General features: G+C 37.7%; 1 protein-coding gene across 4 annotated transcripts in view; it reads right to left on the reverse strand.

Moving 5' to 3' along the window:
- LOC115924566 (ATP-dependent translocase ABCB1-like) overlaps nt 1–22,003 on the reverse strand; it is a 44,381-nt gene that overhangs the window by 17,917 nt on the left and 4,461 nt on the right. For 2 of the 4 annotated variants that reach the window (XM_030987030.1, XM_030987033.1), the window contains exons 2-7: nt 8,934–9,159; nt 8,289–8,349; nt 6,979–7,257; nt 6,201–6,334; nt 5,298–5,374; nt 486–580 (exon numbers count right to left, since the gene is read on the reverse strand). In XM_030987030.1, the coding sequence (XP_030842890.1) occupies nt 486–580; nt 5,298–5,374; nt 6,201–6,334; nt 6,979–7,257; nt 8,289–8,349; nt 8,934–9,159 (872 nt within the window). Of the gene's footprint in view, nt 1–485; nt 581–5,297; nt 5,375–6,200; nt 6,335–6,978; nt 7,258–8,288; nt 8,350–8,933; nt 9,160–10,770; nt 11,306–18,744; nt 18,963–22,003 lie in introns of those variants that run through there. The other 2 variants (XM_030987032.1, XM_030987031.1) reach the window with 2 other exon arrangements.

The following is a 22,003-nucleotide window of genomic DNA, read 5'->3' on the forward strand; positions in this document are numbered from 1 at the left end:
AATTTCTTGAGGGAATAACAATTTTAAAGGCGAAATGAGCCATCCTGTTTACTCATAAAATCAATTAAATGAAAAAAGGAATAAACAATTAATAAATAAATATCATGGTAGGGGTGTGAGAGTTTAGGAGGGGTAAGGGATCGTACCACTAGTGTTACATCATCGCCCTCTTTTTGTCTGTTATCTAGTACGAACTGGAAAACAAAATTATAAAGATAGTAATACAAATAGGAGACATAACATCTTTTATAAATGGGGAGCATGGACCATGCAGGAAAGCTTTAAAGCCCGTCTGTACTAGTTTGGCTAGGAGGGATTAGATCACTGACAGGTGGCTATCTCATCGAATCAGCTCTTAATTAACATGGGGAAAAGTGGATCATGGGGACCAATGGTCACCGATTAGGCATTGTTTGCTATATAGAGGGCGCAAGTAGCTACAAATAGTACAGTGCGCTTTAAATACCTATCCTTGATGTACTTACATAAGCCATGAAGCCCCCAGCTGCTGCTAGTAGAGGGGTCGTGGATAGAAGAACGAGGGTCAATTCCCAACTCTTCCAAAAGGCTATACCAAAACCTGCAGTCAAAGAAATCACATAATTAAATTCATAACATTTGTTTTGAATTGATTTGTAAGCACATTATTAAAAAAGAAAACAAATATTTTCTACAGTTTCGTGATCATATTGTACTAAAGCACACTCGACTACATCAACACAATTATATCACAATCATGACTTTAGTAAGGTTATAGAATGTTTTAAGATTTAAGTACATGAAAACAAGAAAAAGGAGAGAGTGAGAGAGAGGTGGAGAAGAAAGAGAGAGAGGGGAGGAGAGACAGAGAGGGGGTTGTATCACGGTATGTTTTAACTTTTACAGATAACTACCATGCATGAAAAACGGAGCGAGATATATTTGAAACATGTCAAAATTATGGTATTGGGGGGGGGGTGGATAACGCGTCCCATCCTTTCCATGGTAATTCTCTAAAATCTAAATTGAGGTCATTACAAAATTGAAGCAAAAAATGCTTTCAATCATTTTTACTTCAATAATACGTCATATGAATTCCCTTCTCGTTATTGTACAGCCATGCATGAAAGCATGTGATATATGGCGCAGTGTTATATAACAGCGTTTATTACTTCACATCTCATAAAACATACGTAACGGAAACTTTGGTTACATAACACGGGTAGAACTTAGCTTCCTTTTGTTACCTCATCTGATTCAATTATTATCCTCGCATAAAAGATGAGCGTAAACAAACAATATTCATCATTCAATGGGCCAATAGTAGAATTTCTGAGGTGTACTTTACTCGGCAATTTGTTCCGTTAATGAATAATAGCCTCTTCTGTTATCTTACCAATAAACTAAAAATAACAACAATAAAATTAAAATAAACAAAAATCACGTATAATACTCATATACGTGTTATCTTGTTTTTATCTCTATATCTATTAGTATAATACTCTTCTTGAACGAATCTGCTTTGTTTCATATTTTCATCGTTCAATGGACCAATAGTTTAATGACATTTTTGAGGTGTATTTTACTCGGCAATTTGCTCCGTTAATGAGTAATAGCCTCTTCAGTTTAATCTTGTCAATGAACTAAAATCAACAATAACAAATAATAAAGTAAATTAACTAAAAGCATGAAAATACTCATATACGTGTTATCTTGTTTTTATCTCTATAATTTATCTATACCAGTTTCATCTCGAACAAATCTGCTTTGTTTCATATGTTCATCATTCAATGGACCAATTGTTTAGGTGTATTTTGCTCGGCAATTTACTCCGTTGATAAATAATAGCCTCTTATGTTATCTTGCCAGTAAATTAAAATTAACAATAACAGATAATAAAGTAAAATAAACTAAAAGCACGTAAAATACTCACAAACATTTTATCTTGTTTTTATCTCCATACCAGTTTCTTTTTTAACTTTTTTGTTTGGTTCATATTTTCATCATGCAATGGACCAATACTATAGTGTAATTACATTTTGAGGTGTATTTTACTTGGCAATTTGTTAATGAGTAATAGCCTCTTCCGTTATCTTGCCAATAAACTAATCAAGATCTTATCAGAAAGACTTTGTCCTCGTGAACTCCTTAACGAGCCACCATTTTGGGTTCTTGCGCAACTTCATGAAATTTATGTATGTTTGTTTCATGCCGCCAAGGGCGTAAATCCCTTGGATGGGGGGGGGGGGTATCATTTGTATGCGTGCATGTGTGTGGATAGGGGTGTGAGTGTGAGGGTGTGAGTGTGTCTTTGTTTTTTTAAAGATGAATATCTGGCTCTGACCCATTATAATCAAATGTACTATATTGCATTTTTAAAATAATTCTCGAAGGTTGAAAAAAAAACTTACAAATTTACCTTTTGTTAAAAAGAGATTAAACATGATAACATGAATTATCAGACTGAACTACCACGGCCACATACAAACTTTTTCAGAAATAGGGTCCATTATATTCAGCCTCAAAGCTTTACAATAACCTACCGGCAAATATTACAGTAGAGAAAAACATGACGGCATCCGTAAGAAGTCTCTCCCTTTCTTAATACACCCACACACACCCTCATTAATTGTTACTGGTCATGATAAACTAATTTATGTATTTTTTCATTTACTTTTACTGTCGCTTTAAATACCATGGTTCTTCGTATTGTTATGCTGTTCTTTTTTTCCTTAGTCATTTAAATGTTGTTATTCTTGTATGAATGTATGTGATTTTCTTGTATATCGTTATGTAGCCATGTTATGTACATGAGTGCATTGTTTTGTTTGAACTTCTGTTCGATGCCTTGCTGGAAAGCACCTTCTAGCCTGAGAGCAGATTTTAACGCGATTAAATAAATGCAACACAATACAATTAATAAGATTTTTAAAAAAAAAGTCTGTCTTGTTCAAATATTGTTCGATTCAAGGCAGCATGTCTATCCGTGCTATTAATGCTAAATCTACGTTGACCGGTTGCTTAGGCAAACACCCAGTCAGACGTCAAATATTACCGCACCATATCATTGTGTACATTTTTTCTCACACGACAAACAAATTAGCTCGTGAATTAAAGATGGCGATCGTATTGGATTACCATATTAGGAGACACTGATAATGTCGCGCGATGTCAGTATTTGGTAATGGTTCGGCCAATGAAAAAGGCATGAATAATTCATTATCTCTGAGTTTCCTAAGATGTGAATAATGACATTTGACTTGTTTATGAGTCATCATCGAGAGAGGGACAGTGGAACAGAATATCACTATAAAGGTCACCGCGGTTATACATTTTATTGACCAATATTCATTAAATTTCTGATTAACTGAGCAAAATATTACGACCGTCACACAAAATAAAAGACGTAATCATCGCAATTTTTATATTCTATTTATTTTTCCACGTAAAGATTGTCGGACTTTCTTCTCTCTAGGAATATCGCTCTCCCACTCCGGGAATATCACTACTTCTTCCTGCCCCATGTTTCATTAATCGATTTTCTTCACTATCCTCATGAGGCCCGTTTTTTAGACGAAACCTTTTTTTTTTAGTGCACCCCCCCCCCCCCCTCCCCCGAGCGAAATATTGGTCGGTGCGATTTTCAAATTTCGGCCCCCCCCCCCCCCCCCCCCCTTTGAAAATCCTGGATCCGCTACTGGATTAACTCCCCCCATTAACAAAAAGCTAGATCCGCCCCTGCCATGGAAACCTTGATTTTGATTGGCTGTTGAGCCCTGTTACCATGGTAGTTGCCATTCATGTCAAAGTTACCATCAATGGTAAGTTTTTGTGCACCGGGGCCCTGGTATCACTATAAATACTTCACTTACTTTTATTTTCTCTAGTCATCTATAGTATTTTTCGTCATCAAAGTCGCATCAGTACGTTACTAATTATTTTTGGTCATAAATTCGGTCGGTCTATTCTCGTGTTTTACGTCTTATCAAATTATTTGTTCCGTTGTTATCTCTTTAAAAATATCTTTTCTATCTATTCCCCTTCATTTTAATCACCCTTATTATATCACTATATAGTTATGTTTTTCTTATCTTGTTCTTCATGCATACCGCCAAACCAACTTCAGACCGACTCCGAACTAGCCTTTTGACAAGGCCTCGTGACTCTGGCTATTTTCCACGTGTTGGGTCCGGGGAGACGGTCGGCGGTTGCGATTTTTTGAACAAAACATCCCGGACCATCCCAGATCACCCCAGACCATGGTCCGGGATGGTCCGGAGTGGTCCGTGCTCGTCCGTGCTGGTCCGGCTTTATATGGGACTGGGGCTTTACCCCCATCCCCTCCCCAAGAAGGAAAAAGCTGATCATGGCTCTAAATTCTGTTTAACAAGGAACTTTTCCATCGCCGATGGATAAATCTCCTACTGACGTGTTCTAAATATTAGTGTGACGTGAAATGTATATATTCTAGTTTGCAGAGAGCAGTCAGGAGGGATAATGCTCCCCATACCAGCTAATGGACATCGCGAAGTAGCAGAATAATTCATTGTCAGTTAGCGATTGGATGACTAGGACATGCCAAACAGTGGTAATTTGGGAATAGGGTAGTTGCTTGGATTTCAAATTAAATATTAAACACCGGCAAGCTCTCAGACTCTTCATTTTTCGTTATAATGTCAATTACATAGTGTTTATTTTTTAATTATGCGTCATGTGTGTCGCCGATTTACATTAAACAACATGGAAATTATCATATGATATGAAGTAGGATCCTTGCTCTACTGCATGAGCTATCAAATAAACACAGACACTAGTCTATTGGTAAAGTGAGGATAAAAACGCAAAAGTCGGACATGCGCTTCTTTTAGAAATCCGTTCCCCAATCTCTTTGGCGAAAAATAGAGATTTTTTTTAATTTGTATTTTCATCGATCGATGATTTTTGTTTTCCTTGAATATCTTTAAACTAATTAATACTTTCCACATCACTCTATGAAGCCTCAAAACAAAATGAAATATTTACCATAATTATACTTCATTTATAAATATGAAGCAAAATGATAATCACTCATGTATGAAAAATTCGACTTTCTTGGATGAAGATGATTATGATTCATACGCTCAAATGAAAATGAAATGAAGTTGCATAATAGATTCACTTTTAGTATACTTCATTACCATCATTACTTTGGTCATCCCGGGCCCCATTTTCCATGAAAGCACCCCCACCCCCCCCCCCCCCCCCCCCTCCTCCCGTCCTTGCGAAGACCCCTCTTTTCTGTGCCTATAGCCGTCCAATAAAAATGACATGACACTCACCAGCCAAGAATAGAGAGAGAGATTGCAGGCAGAGAGCGATCTTGTCTCCGAGTCCATCTTTCACTCTCTCCATGTCGCTGTAATCGAAAGAAATAAAGAATGAATGAATGAATGAATGAATGACCGAATGAATAAATAAATGAATGAATGGAAAAATCACGAGTGAGAATCATTACAGATCTATTTGTAGAGACGTGTTTTAATAAAAAAAAATATTAAAAAACACGATATTGCCAGCTCCACATCATGATGGTTAAAAGGAAAGAAAAAAAAAAAAACTAGAATTACTATAATGTCCGTCTCATGCTCGAATATCAATCAACTTTCCAGCTTCTAGATTTTGAGACCTGGTGAGGGAGCGCGCATAGAAAAAGGAAAAATCGTCACTTAATTACAGTGACACTGTCATCTTGTTATCAAAATATATAAAATAAGAGACTTAAAAGATTGCATACGGCAAAGAGAGGTAGCATTTGCCCGAACATTTTAAAGGGATCCGGTAACTTTGTCTCAGATTCTGAAACAAAATCCTGGATTTAGCTCATGCTGCAATGATTATTATAAACCTTTAGATCAGTCAGGAAATCCATGACTTTTACAAGCCGATCGCCTGTCTGATTATCAAGATATTTATGATTGGAATTACAAATTTTGAAAACCGTTCGCCGGACGGTTTTCATAACACTACAGTCTATTGGGGAAAACGAGTATGGTAAAACCGGTCACTCAAAGATTTTTACTTTTTTGAGGCACTTCTTGATCATTTTGAAGCGCGATTTTTTTAGGGCTTCAATATTACACCATACCACAGACACTGATAACACGTAGGGCCGTGTATCTCAGATTTTACATTGTTAAACGATCCCTTTAAGACAAAAATAATCGAAACTGTCGCAAACTTACTCGGCCAACCTGGACGTGAGTTCACCACTCTTGTGAACATCGAACCATTGGATTTCTTGATGCAAGATGGCGTTGAAGAAGGCCTGACGAATCTTATAGATCTGCCTCTCGCCGGCAAGAGTCCACATCGATGACTGTTAAGAATACAGATGATGAATCGTTAGAAAACACAGGACCGAATTTGCCGACATGACTTGTGTGCCAGAACTTTCAAAATGAGCTAATGAAAAAATATAATCTTACCGTTCCTAATATTGCCAACAAAAGACATACGCTAACAACTGTTTTTATTTTCATTTTTGACAAGCGGTTTGTAACCCTCTACCGATTGTAGATTGGGATTGTGCAACTTTATGTCTGTCTCCAGTCGTAGTTACTCAATATATCTGATCGATACAATTCTGTACAAAATTCCTCTCACACACACTAGGGTTCTTTAACGAAATCTTAATATAAATCCTGATCTGAAGTCTCCTGAGCCCCGTGACACAAAACTTAGCAATTGATTGTGCAATTTAAAAAAAAAAATGCGACTGATTGCATTGATCAATCCGCGCGATGAATCGCAAAATTTAATCTCAAGACTATTTGTTGCGGGACCTCGCATGGGCCCTGTTTCATAAAACTTGCCATCAATAACAAACGCAAACTTTCCAGGACAAATTTGATCTCAGCCAATCAAATGCCACGATTTCCGTATCTTTTATGACAATTATTGAAACTTTTTATTTGAAATAATTTTTATGAAACAGGGCCGTGGTCAAAACTTTCTGCTCACCTGCAGGTATGCCATCACCATGACACCTATGCCAATGTAGGTGAATATGACGGCGTACATTTGCATCTGGTTATCAAACTCTTTGGCCGGATCCAAACCCGGCGGTAAAGTAGCCGTGAAATCCGTGGTGTTCGTGGTATTCAACTTGTCGAAATCAACGAACTCGTCGATGAGACCGCCGAAGACGATGTTGAGCGCCGGCCAGGCACAGCCGTGGCAGACCGCGGCAAAACAGCCGATAAACATGAAGAGGCCGTCGAGACCCGTAGCATAGCGAAACTGTTGCACAAAAAACAAAATACGCAGGTTACCACTGACCAGTGAAAATATTGTGTGTGTTTTTTTAAGTTGGCGATGCTGATAGTAGTGGCGATAATGAGGATGATATTGATGACACTTATTTATTTATTGGAATAAAGAGGAAGGAAGTAGACTTAGAGGGAGACCCAGAATCAACTGGGAAGAGAATGTCAAGAACTGGAGTGGACTAAAACTGCAAGAGTGCACCAGAATGGCAGAAGATAGAGTGAAATGGAGAGATGTTGCAATCAACCTCCGAACCGGGAGAAGATACTTAGAAAGATAGATAGATTTATTTATTTGATTTCCAGGTAGAAATGACAACACAGAGCATATAACATGAAAGCGTTACAACACAGTGAAAATGCCACGAGCGGATGATGATAGGGGTAGTGGTGATTATGGACGGAGTGACAATCAAGTTTATCATGTTAAAGGTGAAGCGAAGGAAAATGAGGAGAGAATGATGATGATGATGATGATGATGATGATGATGATGATGATGGTGATGGTGATGGTGGTGGTGGGGGTGGGGGTGATGGTGATACTGGTGGTGATGGTGATGGTAATGGTGATGGTGATGGTAATGGTAATGGTAATGGTAATGGTAATGGTAATGGTAATGGTAATGGTAATGGTAATGGTAATGGTAATGGTAATGGTAATGGTAATGGTAATGGTAATGGTGATGGTAATGGTAATGGTAATGGTGATGGTGATGGTGATGGTAATGGTAATGGTGATGGTGATGGTAATGGTAATGGTGATGTTCAAGGTGATGATGATGGTGATGGTGATGGTGATGGTGATGTTGATGACGATGGTGATGACGATGATGATAATGATGGTGATGGTGATGTTGATGACGATGGTGATGACGATGATGATAATGATGGTGATGCTGCTGTTGATGCTGCTTCTACTGTTGAAGAGGGTGATGTTGTTGATGACAATGATGATGACGATGTTGTGATGTCACTAAACTCGATCATAGAAAGTATCATACTCACCAATCTCGTGAAAGGGACCTGTGGCTTCTCTTCCTCTTTCTCGTTTTCCTTCTCATCACTCCTGAAAACGGATCACACAAAAATCAAAGAGTCAATCGAATTTCGCCCGGTATTCTACCCCATTAATTCCCTTCTGAAAGGTGTGAAAGTCCCGACTGCTCAGAAGCCTTGAGCTACTTAGCTTTAATACTCAAACGTTTTCTGAACATCAAATGGAAGTAATATATCGATATTTCATATCCTTATTCTTTAAGCAGTGACTCTTTTAAGAGGGTCATATAGACGCCTATAGTCTGGTTCTTAAGTGTAATAAGTGAGGTATAGTCGAGTCGTAATGTGCTTCTGTGCTCCTGTGCTTCGGTGGTCCACTGATGGGTATGTATCGTCCCGGAACTCTCCGCTACGATCATCTTAGACCATAATGTTGTAACTTTGCGATTGGCTGGGCTACTTGCTACCAATCTGGCTGAATGATTTGAATTATTTATTGTGTCACAGAATATTTCACTGAATATCATTTTGACTGTCATATTATGAGGGGGAAAAAGTTATTTTGTTTTCGTTTGAAATAATTCATCATCACAAATTCATGAGAGTAAACTTTTTCACTTCGAAGAATATCAAAAAGAAAAGTCAGTTTCTCACTTTTCCTCTCCCTTGATGGTTCCGTTCGCGGTGTCCTTTCCATTGGTTGCACCGTAGTTCCCATTCTTGAACGCGACCTCAGTGCCGTCGTCGTCGAGGCCTTTCGTATGTCCGTTTTCCACCACCATCCCGGCAGTCTTCGGCTTCTCTTCGGCTAATATCGTCTTTTGTTCGGCTGCTCGTGCTTTCTGTTGTTGGAGCAATGGGGTGCGCTCAGGCGATTCACCTGTAAAAAAATAAAAATGATAAAAAGGAAAATAAAATAATGACAACGATGATGGAATGAAGATGGTGGTTATGATGGTTAATCATCATCGGCAAGTTCTTTGTATTATCTATAACATAGCTAATACTTGAAGATTGAGCTGAAAATGAACTTGGAGGCATTGAAGAGACTCGGTAATAAACAAATTAACTGAATAGGGCACGATTAGTCACGGTATTGTGCTCTTGAACAAATAATTGACAATGTTTAATATGAAAATATTATTAATGTTATTTCTTGATGAAATGTACTAGATAAGATATATAAAAACTACACATAGAATCATCTCGCTCACCGAATATGAGTTGTAGCTTGCCAGAATATTAGAGATTTTAACATTCTTGCGGAGGGGGGCAGTACCGCGCCGCGCCCTATATTTGTTTATGATCAAGACCCGCCTCGTACATGCTCACGATAAGTTTTATCTAATGTACATAATATTAGAACCTTGCATCTCTTGTAGATGGTATCGCCTCGTATAGGCGGTTGGATGAATAATTCGCAGATAGAGTGAACATTTCCTTTTGTATCAACGAGTTCTGAATTTTGATAGCATTCTAGCTTTAATGATCGGTGATCACGTCTTTAAAACTTAACTCACAAATTACAAATTTTATCATGTTGCACCATTGGCCTTTAATTTGGCTGAGAAGACTCTTGATATCATTAAGCACGACATTCCAAAAGTCAAGTATACATTGGTGAATGAACAATTAGTTAATACAACCTCATTGTTGTAAACACCTTGGTACATGCATATACAAGATTATTTTGCAATAAACGGTTGTTTCAATTAATGTCTTCCAGTTTTACCTTCTTTTCAATTTGTAATAAAAATTATATTTGCCAGTCCTGTCAGTAATACCTAGATATATAAAGTCGAACCTATAGGCCCGAATTCACAAAGGAGGTTTGTCGACAAACCTTGGTTTTCGTGCGTCATATGACACGTTTCGACGCGTTTTTACAAGCCAGGTTTGTAAAAAACGCGTCATATGACGTACGAAACCAAGGTTTGTCGACAACCTCCTTTGTGAATTCGGGCCATACAGTCTATCTATAGAGACGACAATCTTTGTTTAATTGTTTGTCTGCTTGATTAAAGTTATTTTTGCGTTAAATAATTTGGAAGTTTTTTAAAGCAAGAGATTTAAGGAGGGCAGTAATGACAAAAAATTAAATGCAGAGCAGTGCTCCAATGCATAAAACTCGGCGTCGATGGTAACTTTGCCACTCTTAATGATAACTTTAACGGAAAGCTTGATTTCATTTCCATTGGCTGTTGAGTGGTGTTGCCATGGTAATTATTATTGATAGCAAAGTCATCATCATTGGTAGGTTTTATGCGACGGGGCCAAGAATGATGACAAATATGTGTGAGAGGTAAAGAATGCCAGATAGGAACGAAGCAATAAAGAAAGACGGGGAAAAGGAACGAAATAACATAAGAATATAGAAGCTTGAGATTAATTTCAAGATTGATTTTATAGACAAAGTACAAGACTAATTCTCAGAGTAGTGTATCAAACACGATGAGCATAACAAAGTTATACAAAATACAAATTATTTAACCTGGTTTATCCATGGTGGGTGCCGCCAAATTATCTTTACTGAAGTATTTCTTAATAATCCCGAATCACTTGGAGCCCCAATTCCATATTCAAATGAAAGATATTGAATCCAATGCTGACGTCACGCACAAAAATCGAAGGCCCGTATGTAAGTATTCCACGGCATCAGAGTTAACCATTTGAAGACGAAATCACAACTCAAGAAAGATATGAGAGAAGTCACCGTGATTCCTTAGTAATGTTAGGCCTTCTTAAACCAACGGGTTTCCACAAGAGAAATTCGCCCTATATAAGACTCAAGGAACCTGTATCATTCCACAGTAACTTCCAGGGCTTTGTATTATCACTAGAAAGCACAACTCCATCTAAAAAGAAAGGAGTAACCGTTTGGTGACGTCACGCACAAAAATCACGGTATTCCACAGTAATTTAGGCCTTCACCGAGTTTCTAGTGTATACATGTACAGAAGAAATTAGCCTATTCAAGTTTCGGAACACCTTATCACTCCACAGCAACCGAGTTGTCGGTGCGTTTCTGTAGTTCGTATGTCACAGAAAGAAAATGTGACTATAATGTAAACAGAGTTTAGAATTCGTGCAAACAATCGACACAGCGAATCCCGCATACTAATTTTGAATAGTCTTCTTGCTTCGTTTAGTTTCGTATTGTCTGAGCGTATCTGCCGTAGTTTACAGGAGGGATTAGACTGCCCCGCAAGGTCACTGGACAGGCTGGTGGTTATCTCATCAACTCAGCTCTCAGTTAACATAGGAAAAAGAGGATCATGGGGGACCAATGGTCACCGATTAGGCATTGTATGTTATCTAGAGGGCGCAAGTAGCTACAAGTAGTGCAGTGGGCTTTTAAAAGCGGGAGTTTAAATATCCTCATTTTGTTTACACGAGCATTTCATCACTTCCTTGCTGCACTGCATGGGAAATAATGTGTGATATTTCGTCATATTTAGACAATAACGGAAGGCCGGACGATCAAAAAGTTAATTGTGTTAAAGTTCACGAGGGGAAGTGATAAAATAAACATTACCCTTTGACACACATGATGACGTTGGATAAGGAGTTTCACTTTTATTCACATGACGTGTAATAAGAGATCGGTATCAACTATCAAACGTAAGAGGCGTATAAGAGGTCCTATCAGACTCATTAGAGATCGGTGTAAACTAAAAGTTTGAAAAGGAAACGAAGTGCATAAGGACTGATGATCGAAACGAATTTCTGAAAAAATTGAACCAAGACATTTCAAGAGACTTTGCGTCATCTTCTAAATGGGCATAAATCTATATGGGACTGTTTCAGTGACTAATTACATAATCAGAATACCAATTTAGGCACCATGCAGAGTTGCAGACATGGCCTACGATTGGCTTTTCAAATTCCCACTACACTGATTTCTTGATCTGAGTCTTTGCGGTGGTTAACTATAGAACGTTGACTAAGATAGGACTGTTTAAATGTATTGATGTTCCTTTCCCTAGTGACAAGGTATTCCATTATATACACAACTTGTTGCTATACCAGGCAAGCGTCGGAGAAGGGTTGTCAAGAATTACCTGTGTTCGAAAGGTATGCGTACAATTTGAATATACGCTAGTAAACCGGTGACCGGTAGGATTTCCCCCATGCCTGTTTTGGGGTAGGGTGGGGAGGGGGGGGGGGGCGTCAAACAAACAAATGAACTAGACCCTTCTACAACATTAAAGGTAAAGACCAGTTATGGTCATGCGATTGCATTGTGAAAGAAACGTTGTGGAATTGATCAGAAAAGGTTGATCATCTAGCATCTAGCATCTGCAAGGTTCTGGAATCATCAAAATGATAAGAAATTTGGCCCATTCTTCGTAAAGTTACAAGCACTATACACAGAAAGATGTATATGGGACTACCCTATATCTCTCACAGACCATGAGAGAAACAAATTTACCAAATATATGAATTAGTAGGCGGTTTCCCGGCAAATTTTTTATCATCATGTATTAGTCAAAACATATTCTTTCACATGATTGGTAATGAGAGCTTCCATTTCATTTTTTGAAATTGGGGCGTTTCCAATACTGGTCTTTACCTTTAATCCTGAGAGAAATTCTACCTTGTAACTCGCAAGCTTCGCTATTTCGACCAAGCGACTCATGAGAAGGGTTGTGTGTCCGGACACAACAAAAATATAGTCTTCTCTTTGACCCTGTCCGGGTTTAACGCAAACCAATTCTGTCCTTCATACTGTCTTAATATAACGATTAAACGTCTTGTTAACTTCTTAAAATAACTTTTTATTTTACATCAAACCGTCCAGATAACCAAACAGTCCGGACACGAGCATAGAAGACATACCAGTATACGGCGAGGCCATGTAACGAAAGTCGCAATGGTTGCTCGCATTAGTCGCATATGGTATCTTAAACTGGTTTTTAAGGAAGGCCTAACCGACATCATCAAGAAGTTCATAATAATTAAAAGCGTTCTAAAAGACGAGCAGGTGTGATGCAATGTCCTCCTATCACGGTCAAACATCTAAAACTAAATGATCGCTTTAAATTTTACAAGTTTATGGAAAAGATGGTTAGATAAATTCACTGGAAGTCAGTGACGGGAACATACAGGAAACATAAGAATTCCTCAAGTAAAGTAAAGATGAGAATTTTACTTGAAATAGAGCGAAAATCAGTGTATTTCGTTCGTTGATATGTGCTCCGCTTGACACGACATAGACTGGCTTTACCAAAGCCTTTAACAACATGTTAAAAATATCTTTAACTAGACTCTAGACGGATTTTTCCGTCACAGGATATATTTATTAAATCTGCCACGTTCTATAAACAACGTGAATGCTTTGGAAATCATAAAATAAAACTTTAAAATTAGCAACATGCAATAATATATTGAACTAATTATTATCTTATACGGGTGATAATATCACGAACTAGTTCTTTATCTCACCAATTCATGTTCTCCGTCCAAAGATGTTTTCTATCAATTATTATCCACATAAAACCTCAAACTCTCCCAGCTAGCTAGCTACAAATTAACTTGAATTGAAGCTACACGTACAGCCCCATTCATAATGACGTTCCTGATGGGGGCATGTTCATACGCATAGAAATCTGCGCGTAACAAATAAAATAGCGCGTCCTACGCAGACTGTAAAGCCGTGTTCATACAATGCTTTTACTACACATGTACAATATTGTGTGAACAGAGAATTGCTATGGCGGGGATGCTAAGCTCCAATGTAACATCATTCAGTAGCATTACTGTAAAAATTATCTTGGCATAGATTTTATTACTGACGCTATTTAATCTGAAGAGATAGCCTATAGCCTAGGCTACATCCGGGCAAGTTGCTTATCCGGACAGTCGATTACAAACAGTAATTTGAACTTTTGAAGAAGTTAGATAATATTTAAAGAACGTGATGGTTAGTGCTATTTTTGTTGCATACATTTCGTTAAATCCAAAGGCAAAGTTGATAGCTGTACACCCCCCCCCCCCGGCCCCCCCCCCCCCCCCCTTCATTCTAACATGGAAAGCAACCAGTCAACCAAGCAACGAAACCCGTCAGAATGGGCGATGGTGTGGAAGGGCCGGAAAACTACGTTGCCCCCCCCCCCCTCACATCCGATCAATCTCCTTCCCCTCCCCCTTTTTCACTTCAATAAGGCATGTGCCCCCCCCCCCCCCCACATGCATACCCGTTGTGGCTATGCCAATGTAAGCTTTTAAGCCCTGTATTCACACTAGTATCGCGTGTCCATTGCTGTGTCGCCGTGAACAAATTGTTGTTTCGTGATGTACTACGTTGAAGTGCACCACTCGAGTTGATATTGTCAATGATTGACTGACTGAAGGATATCCGAAACTGTCCTGTCACAATTAATGACAGATTCTAAAAGTAAATGTCATGACGGTCTAGAAATGATCATTGGCCTATTATCATTATTATGAGCAGTGGCGTAACGTGGCTTTAGCCATTGATGGGGGCACTGGTATAGTTTGGGGGAACCTGGGGGGGGGGGCGGGGTGTTTCATAAACTAAAATCGATTTCGACCTTAAAAATCAAGGTCGAATCAGCTTTAGCTTAAAACTGATACTTTTGAATTTTTTTTTTTTTTAAGGTCAGTTTTTATTCTTTTCTCTCTTGAAACAAATTATAATCATAGTACAAATTACAATTATCATATGTAACTCTCACTGCAAACGTGATGACATTATAAATCAGTATACATTTTTGTCTTACAAACGGCTTCAAAAGAAACTTACATAGTTAGTTCCTATACATCATATTTGAAACAAAAATTCATATTTTCAAAGAAAACATATGCAGTTGTATAATCCAAATTTTTTTTGTTTTAACAATGTAGCAACTTATACTTTTTTTTATACTGTTGTCCTGAGAAAAAAGTTTTCTCTTTTTGTTAACCCTACCCTACCCGACCTCTCCCTTATCCCCCTTCCCCCCCCCCTCCCCCCCCCCTCCCCCCCCCCCCTCCCCCTCTTAACCGGTGGACGACTGGCTCTGGGTTCCAATTGTTTGTCTAATACTCAGGTTTTCCCATTTAGAAAAATGAATAGTGAGAGTTCCCCTCATTGCTGCCAATTTCCTTTCTTCTACTTTATCCCCTATTATACTATTCTTTATTTCATTAAAAGAGGGTGGTTTTTTAAGTTCTCTATTTCTATAAATCAGATATTTAACAAGAATTAAAACATGATTCATTAATTGATATTTTCCTTTATTTCTCTCCTCTTTCCCATACAGAATTTCCTCCAAACTACAGTTTCATCAAATCGATTTTGAAGTTAAAATCGATGTTCTTTTTTTAAGATCTGATCGATTTTAAGATCGATTTTCAGTGTTGCTAAGTGAATGAATTACGAATCCGTCGAGTACATAAATGGGAAGGATGTACGGGTGTGTCTGATCATACCCCCCCCCCCCCTCTAAAAATAAAAATAATAATAGGAACCACAACTAAAACTTTATCTCTGTAGAGTCTGTACAGATGAGCCTATATTATCACAGAACATCTAAAATTGGTTTGATTTATTTTCTTTTGTATTCCATATACAACTTCCGGTAATATAACAAACATTCAATATATTTAGCCGTACTTTCTGACAATGAGTCCTAAATAAGCAAATATACATGCCAATTATTTTTTTTAAAGATGAATTGTCAAATTACCATATTTTATAAAACTTTATAACAATAATACGGAAGAAGGACCGCCCACCCAATTCCCCTGATCAAACCAAATCTGCCACTCTCTCTCTCTCTCTCTCTCTCAATCTAAAATAATAATAGTAATAAAGTGACCACTGACGTGACTCCTCTGGATAGTGATAATGGGGGGGGGGGAATAGAGTGAACATTCACTATCTTCTTTTCTAGAGAGCACTCTAAAATAAATTAACATTCCCTCCTTATAAGGTTTTGGGTCGGTCGCAAAGGGCAATACAACATGTTTTTCTTTAGTCTTCCCCAAACAGAAAAGTAGGTCAAGTACGCAACTGTAAAACCATAAAAAAAATACATTTGTATTCATGCCAATACTGAAGTCTGAACGATCTTTTGTTGGATTCCGTGCAGTTATGTCCTGAACGACACACCTTTCTATAAACACACCAATGAATGGAAAATGCCTTGATAATTGATATGACTACACTATATTACTAATGGAAGTGATAAATAGTGCCATCATTAAGTGATTATATCTCGAAAATCTTCAGTTTTGGGGCAGGAAATATGTGGAAAGGGGAACGTTGCACGGAATATTCCTTTCTTCTATTTGAAAAACTAATGTTGTTTTGCTTCTGCGCCGTATCCAGGGGGGGGGGTGTACTCTTCTTTTTCTCTTTAGTGGAAGAGGTTGTGAAAGTTGGACATCACAACACGACACACACCATTGACAAACCTTGTGTTATTTCTATTAATAGCATTGCACTTCGCAGCAATAACAAATCTATATCGCGGCACAGGTGTACACGAATATGCGGGAAAAGCGTGTTTTCATTTGGCATACTCTCAAAAGCAATATCTAGCGCGATGATAACACAAATGACGTTGACTATTCATGCATTGATTTCAATTCTATCATTTCTATGAGTCCATCAGCCCATATACCACGGCTAGCTACAATAGACTTTTAAGTCATGGCATGCCATTATTCAATGGCAAATAGGCAATGCAAGTCAAGTATGTCAACCGAAATACCGAATGTATCTATTTCCTTACTATTTACGCAATAATACATACCACATAATATAAAGAGCATATTGATTATACCACTTAATATATTATAAAGGATATGTTGATGATACCACTTATATAAATGATGTGTTAGTTGTGGTGTATTTCATCATTATGTACAAAGTAGGCCAATAATCATAAGGAACTGCATGTTTACAGTGGTATTACCAAGGACATATCACAGCGAGCTCGTTGTGATATCTCTTCGCTATTACAGTACATGTGATCAAACTGTATTATCTATCAATCATCACAAGCAAATATTCATATTCTGATAATGATTATGTCTATAGGTTTTACTTGGATAAAAAGTGCAGGAGCGAAACCACAAAGTTACCAACATAATCTATTTGACCTATGAGAGTAATATATCATTATTCTACGTAATAATCTGTTGAAATACACTGTGTCGACTGGCAGGAATTAATTCCTTGAAATGCTAGAGCGCCATATAATGGCAGCATGATGCTAGAGCCAGGGTATTTGTGGAGCACCAAGATCGTCAAGTCTGATGAGCGCTATCTAGAACCCAGCATTGTTATTTGTATTTTGTTTGTATTACATAGAAAAGGCTAGCATTCTGTCTACACAGAGAGCCGTATAATTATTCTTCTTCTTCAGTAGCTGTACTACAGGCCGCTGTCAGGTGTATTGTCGTACTGTTGAGGTACAATGCAGATGTAATATTATGTGCAATGTATGATAAAAACGTACAGTTAAACCAAGAAGTTACTTCTTGGTTAAACTGCGTGCGAGTAAAAATTGTACTGTATCTGTATCTGTCCGTGACGTACAATCACCAGCATCTGGTTGTCGTGTACTGAGTGAGCCCAATATGAATTGTAATCAAAAGGCGAGATGCAAATTACTCAATCCTGCGCCATTATTGCAGACACACACTGGACGCCTTCACCAGACATATATTTATTTCCAAGCAAAGAAATATACAATGCCATCGCATCATTCTATTTCCGAAAAATCAACTCAATGGCACTTTCAGTTTCAATGTCCCACAGGCATAGATGCCATGTTCAGATTACGTCATACGAATAGTCATAATGTTCGCACATTTCAATTGATGATCATGACGCACAATTAATTAGAATGTTGAAATTTCCTAAGTACTTGCGATTGGGTTATACATGTATTTATTGGGTAATATATATATTCGGTAGAAGAATAAGGATCATTTTGATACAGGCATACACGTCTGGCACCGTAGTATACTAAGATTACAATTAGGATGTTGAAATTTCCTATATACTTGCGATGGTGCTATACATGTATATATCGGGTAATATATATTCGGTAGAAAAATAAGGATCATTTTGATATATACAGGCATACTCTCTCTCTAAAAAAAAAGAGTGAATTTTCACTCTATTTTCACTTTCTTGGAAGTGACGTCAGTGATCACTTGTTTAGGAGTGAATATCGATTGATTTTAGAGTGCTCTCTGAGAAGAAAAGAGTGAATGTTCACTCTATTTTCACTACATTTTCACTCTCCAGAAGAGTGACGTCCGTGATCACTCGATTTTTGTTTAGAGAGAGTACAATAAGATTACACACCAATGAGCTGAGGCTACCGGAATAACCAGTGGAAAAAAAAAACTGACCAATTCGGGTATACACATGTCTCTATTGGTCTAAAAATTTCGAATAAATACAATATAACCTCCTCCCCAAAATAATAAAAATGGTCATTACGTGAAGCAAACATGATGATGTGCTGAGCTGAGGGTAGTGCAAATGAAAATTGGCCTTATCTCTCCGAAGTTAGAACTCGAAGCGAGTACAGCGTCATGTACGCCTACTGGCAGTGCGCGGTCTATAGCTTCATGAAGATAACAACATAAATGTAACCTCTCACCAGGACTTGGGAGACACTTTCCATTCGACCTCCCCATTTCCCCAAATAATCTAGACATCACTTACCTTCATATAATTTTAGTTAAGCCAAGACTTAGGCTTTGAAGACTATAGTCGTTATATAATCCTCACAAAACGACTGTCCATGCGTATTGACTATGTGCAGTCTCCGTCTATTTTGTACGGGGCCGATGGTTACTGTAAAGCTGCTTTGCGGCGCCGAGCGAATGCTGTTCATTGTCTTGAAATACAGTTACCTGGGTATATAACGGTACACAAATCGCATCGTTCATTATTTTGTGTGTCGTAGCTAGCGTACCACACACCATAGACGTCTATGCACACACGCAGGATCGGGGAAACAACCATCTCTCTGATTACGTAATATTTGTATTACTTCCAAATATCGATGCCCCAGCACTTATATGGTAGTCTAAAATTTCAGACCATATTTGGACATTTAGCAACCAGATGCATCTTCAGTTATGTTTCATATATATAGGAAAACAACAACAAAAAGACAACAACTTTCATTTTGACTGAGGGATTATTAGATCATTAGTCGTTCTTTTGAGCACATCAAAATATGAATCAGATCATTGTGTTGTTCTATTAATAGGCCTATATTTTTTTATCTATTAAAGATCACACATTAGGAACTATGATAAATGTTTTGGGGCATCGAAGTACAAAGACAGTCATCTGCCTCTTATGAAATATTTCCGAAAAAAAACTAAAAAACAATAGGCCTACAAAAAAATATCGAAATTCAGAAACTTCAATTTTTCTCTATTTTCAGTTTTGCGTCTTGAAATGTGCTATACACTGTCAGAACATAGTAAAAATAATAGTCTGCATACATAAACTCTAATTTGACACTTAATACAATTCCATAAAGTCTTGAACCGAGCCTAACTCTGTCAGCCTCTTGTCATGTCAGTCAGGAGTAGCTCACTATGAACATGACTGACAAAGAAAGCGGACAAAATATACAGTACCTCAGGTAGACAAAGAAACATCCCTTCACTGCTATTATGTAACAATGTGTAGAACAGGTGTCACATGCATATTCACCTTTTTACATAATAGCAGTGAAGGGATGTTCCTTTGTCTACCTGAGGAACTGTATATTTTGTCCGCTTTCTTTGTCGTTATGTTCATAGTGGCTACAGCGCAAAGCCTATGTATTGTAATCTAGTCTCCTAGCGCAGACTCTCTGATGTACGGACTGACGAAGGTTTGTGCATACAAACTGTCATACACGAATTTATGTCGTAGCGTATCTAGGCCTATTTGTTTGTTCACTTTAGTCTTGCTTTTCAGACACCTGCCTCGCATAAATCGCCTGGCTGGCAGAAGGGCGTTAGCTCGAATTTCAGGTCAATAATGAAACTTTAAGTAGAAGGGCGTTAATACTAAATCGCCTCAAACTTTTATAAAACTGACTTATTTCCGAGAAAAAATTGTGTCTGTGTTCTACTACAACATTTCTATCAGTCTTTTATGTTTTAAACCAATTTTCGGGACGAAAAGTAGTTTAAATATGAAACAAATTTTTAAATGCGAATAATTCGAAAAGTAGTTTTCGAGTCGCTCGCGCGCTAGCGCCCTTCTGCCACCCGGCCGATTAATGTTTTTATGCCCTATCAACATGGACAGGTATCGCCACTATTGGTTTGATTTGGGGGAAATTATTGTTTTATTTGACTATTAATAAGTTTATTTTATTTTTTACCTATTTATTCACGTGTTTCTTTATTTATTTATTTATTCATCTATTCAACTATTTAATTATTGATTTATTTCCTCTTAATTTGCTCCAAAACGGATGATACAGGAAATGTAATGCCATGTTAGTTCCCTACAATAATATATAACAATTTATAAAAAAAATAACATTGACGGATCATGCGGATGGAAACGGGAGGGAAAAGGCTAAGGATATCTAAATATTGTGTCCCTTGTCCATAACGATAGTGAGATAGAGATGGAGAGAGAGAGAGAGAGAGAGAGAGAAAGAGAGAGAGAGAGAGAGGGGGTAGAGAGAGGGGGTAGAGAGAGACTAGAGAGAGAAGGGGGTAAGAGATGAAGGCGATGTAGGAAGATAGGTCAGTGAGGGGAAGGGTAGGGAGATAATATCCATAAAAAGAGGGAGATGTGAGAAAGAAAGAGTGGAGGAGAGAGAGAGAGAGAGAGAGAAAGAGAAAGATCGAGAGAGAGCGAGAGAGAGATACGGACAGTGTTTAAGATATGATCTTACAGGTATTATCGTATGGCTTAAAATATGTTAGTTACGGGATTTCTTATATAAAAAAATGCAATGGTACCGGTATGCTATCATATTCATATCCATATATTATATTCCTTCTCATATAAAAATTATAGTTTGTATTCGGATATTCATGATATAAGCAAAAAATAATAAACAAATACAAAATAAGTATAAGAATAGGCATAACCGTATATGGAAAAGCGCTGCCATCTGTCATACCCTATAAGGAAGACACTACGAACGTTGTCAGACGTAGTCATAAATATTCATTGTCATGAATTTGCTCTGTTATACAAATATGCGCCAAGTTGAAGGCATTTAGATTCATATACGATTGACAAAAAAATACAAGTGAGGCATAACGTTTACTTCTCTGTAGCCTAAGGTTTATTTACATACAAAACAAATCTCATCTAAACCTCTCCAACAAGGGCGGCACTAAAGCCTAATGTCTTTTTGATACATGCATTTTATTCTATATTCATGTTTTTGATTGTTCGAGTCTTTTAAATCCCCAATGCACTACTTATAGCTACTTGCGCCCTCTATATAGCAAACAATGGCTAATCGGTGCCTCTTGGTCCCCCATGATCCCCTTTTCTTATGTTAATTGAGAGCTGATTTGATATTATAACCACCTGTCAGTGACCTTGCATGGAGGTATAATCCCCGTGGCCAAAGTAGTACAGACGGGCTTTAAAGAACTAAATAAATCACTTATTGTGACATTTGAAACATAAAACTGAAATTCAACAACTTCTTTATTAAAACGCGTTTATAATTTAACACACGGTTGCTGCGAATACATTTTTCAACTTTCTTTGA

Source organism: Strongylocentrotus purpuratus, unplaced genomic scaffold (assembly GCF_000002235.5).
Source record: "Strongylocentrotus purpuratus isolate Spur 01 unplaced genomic scaffold, Spur_5.0 spur5_scaffold_16, whole genome shotgun sequence".
Classification (NCBI taxonomy): Eukaryota; Metazoa; Echinodermata; class Echinoidea; order Camarodonta; family Strongylocentrotidae; genus Strongylocentrotus; species Strongylocentrotus purpuratus.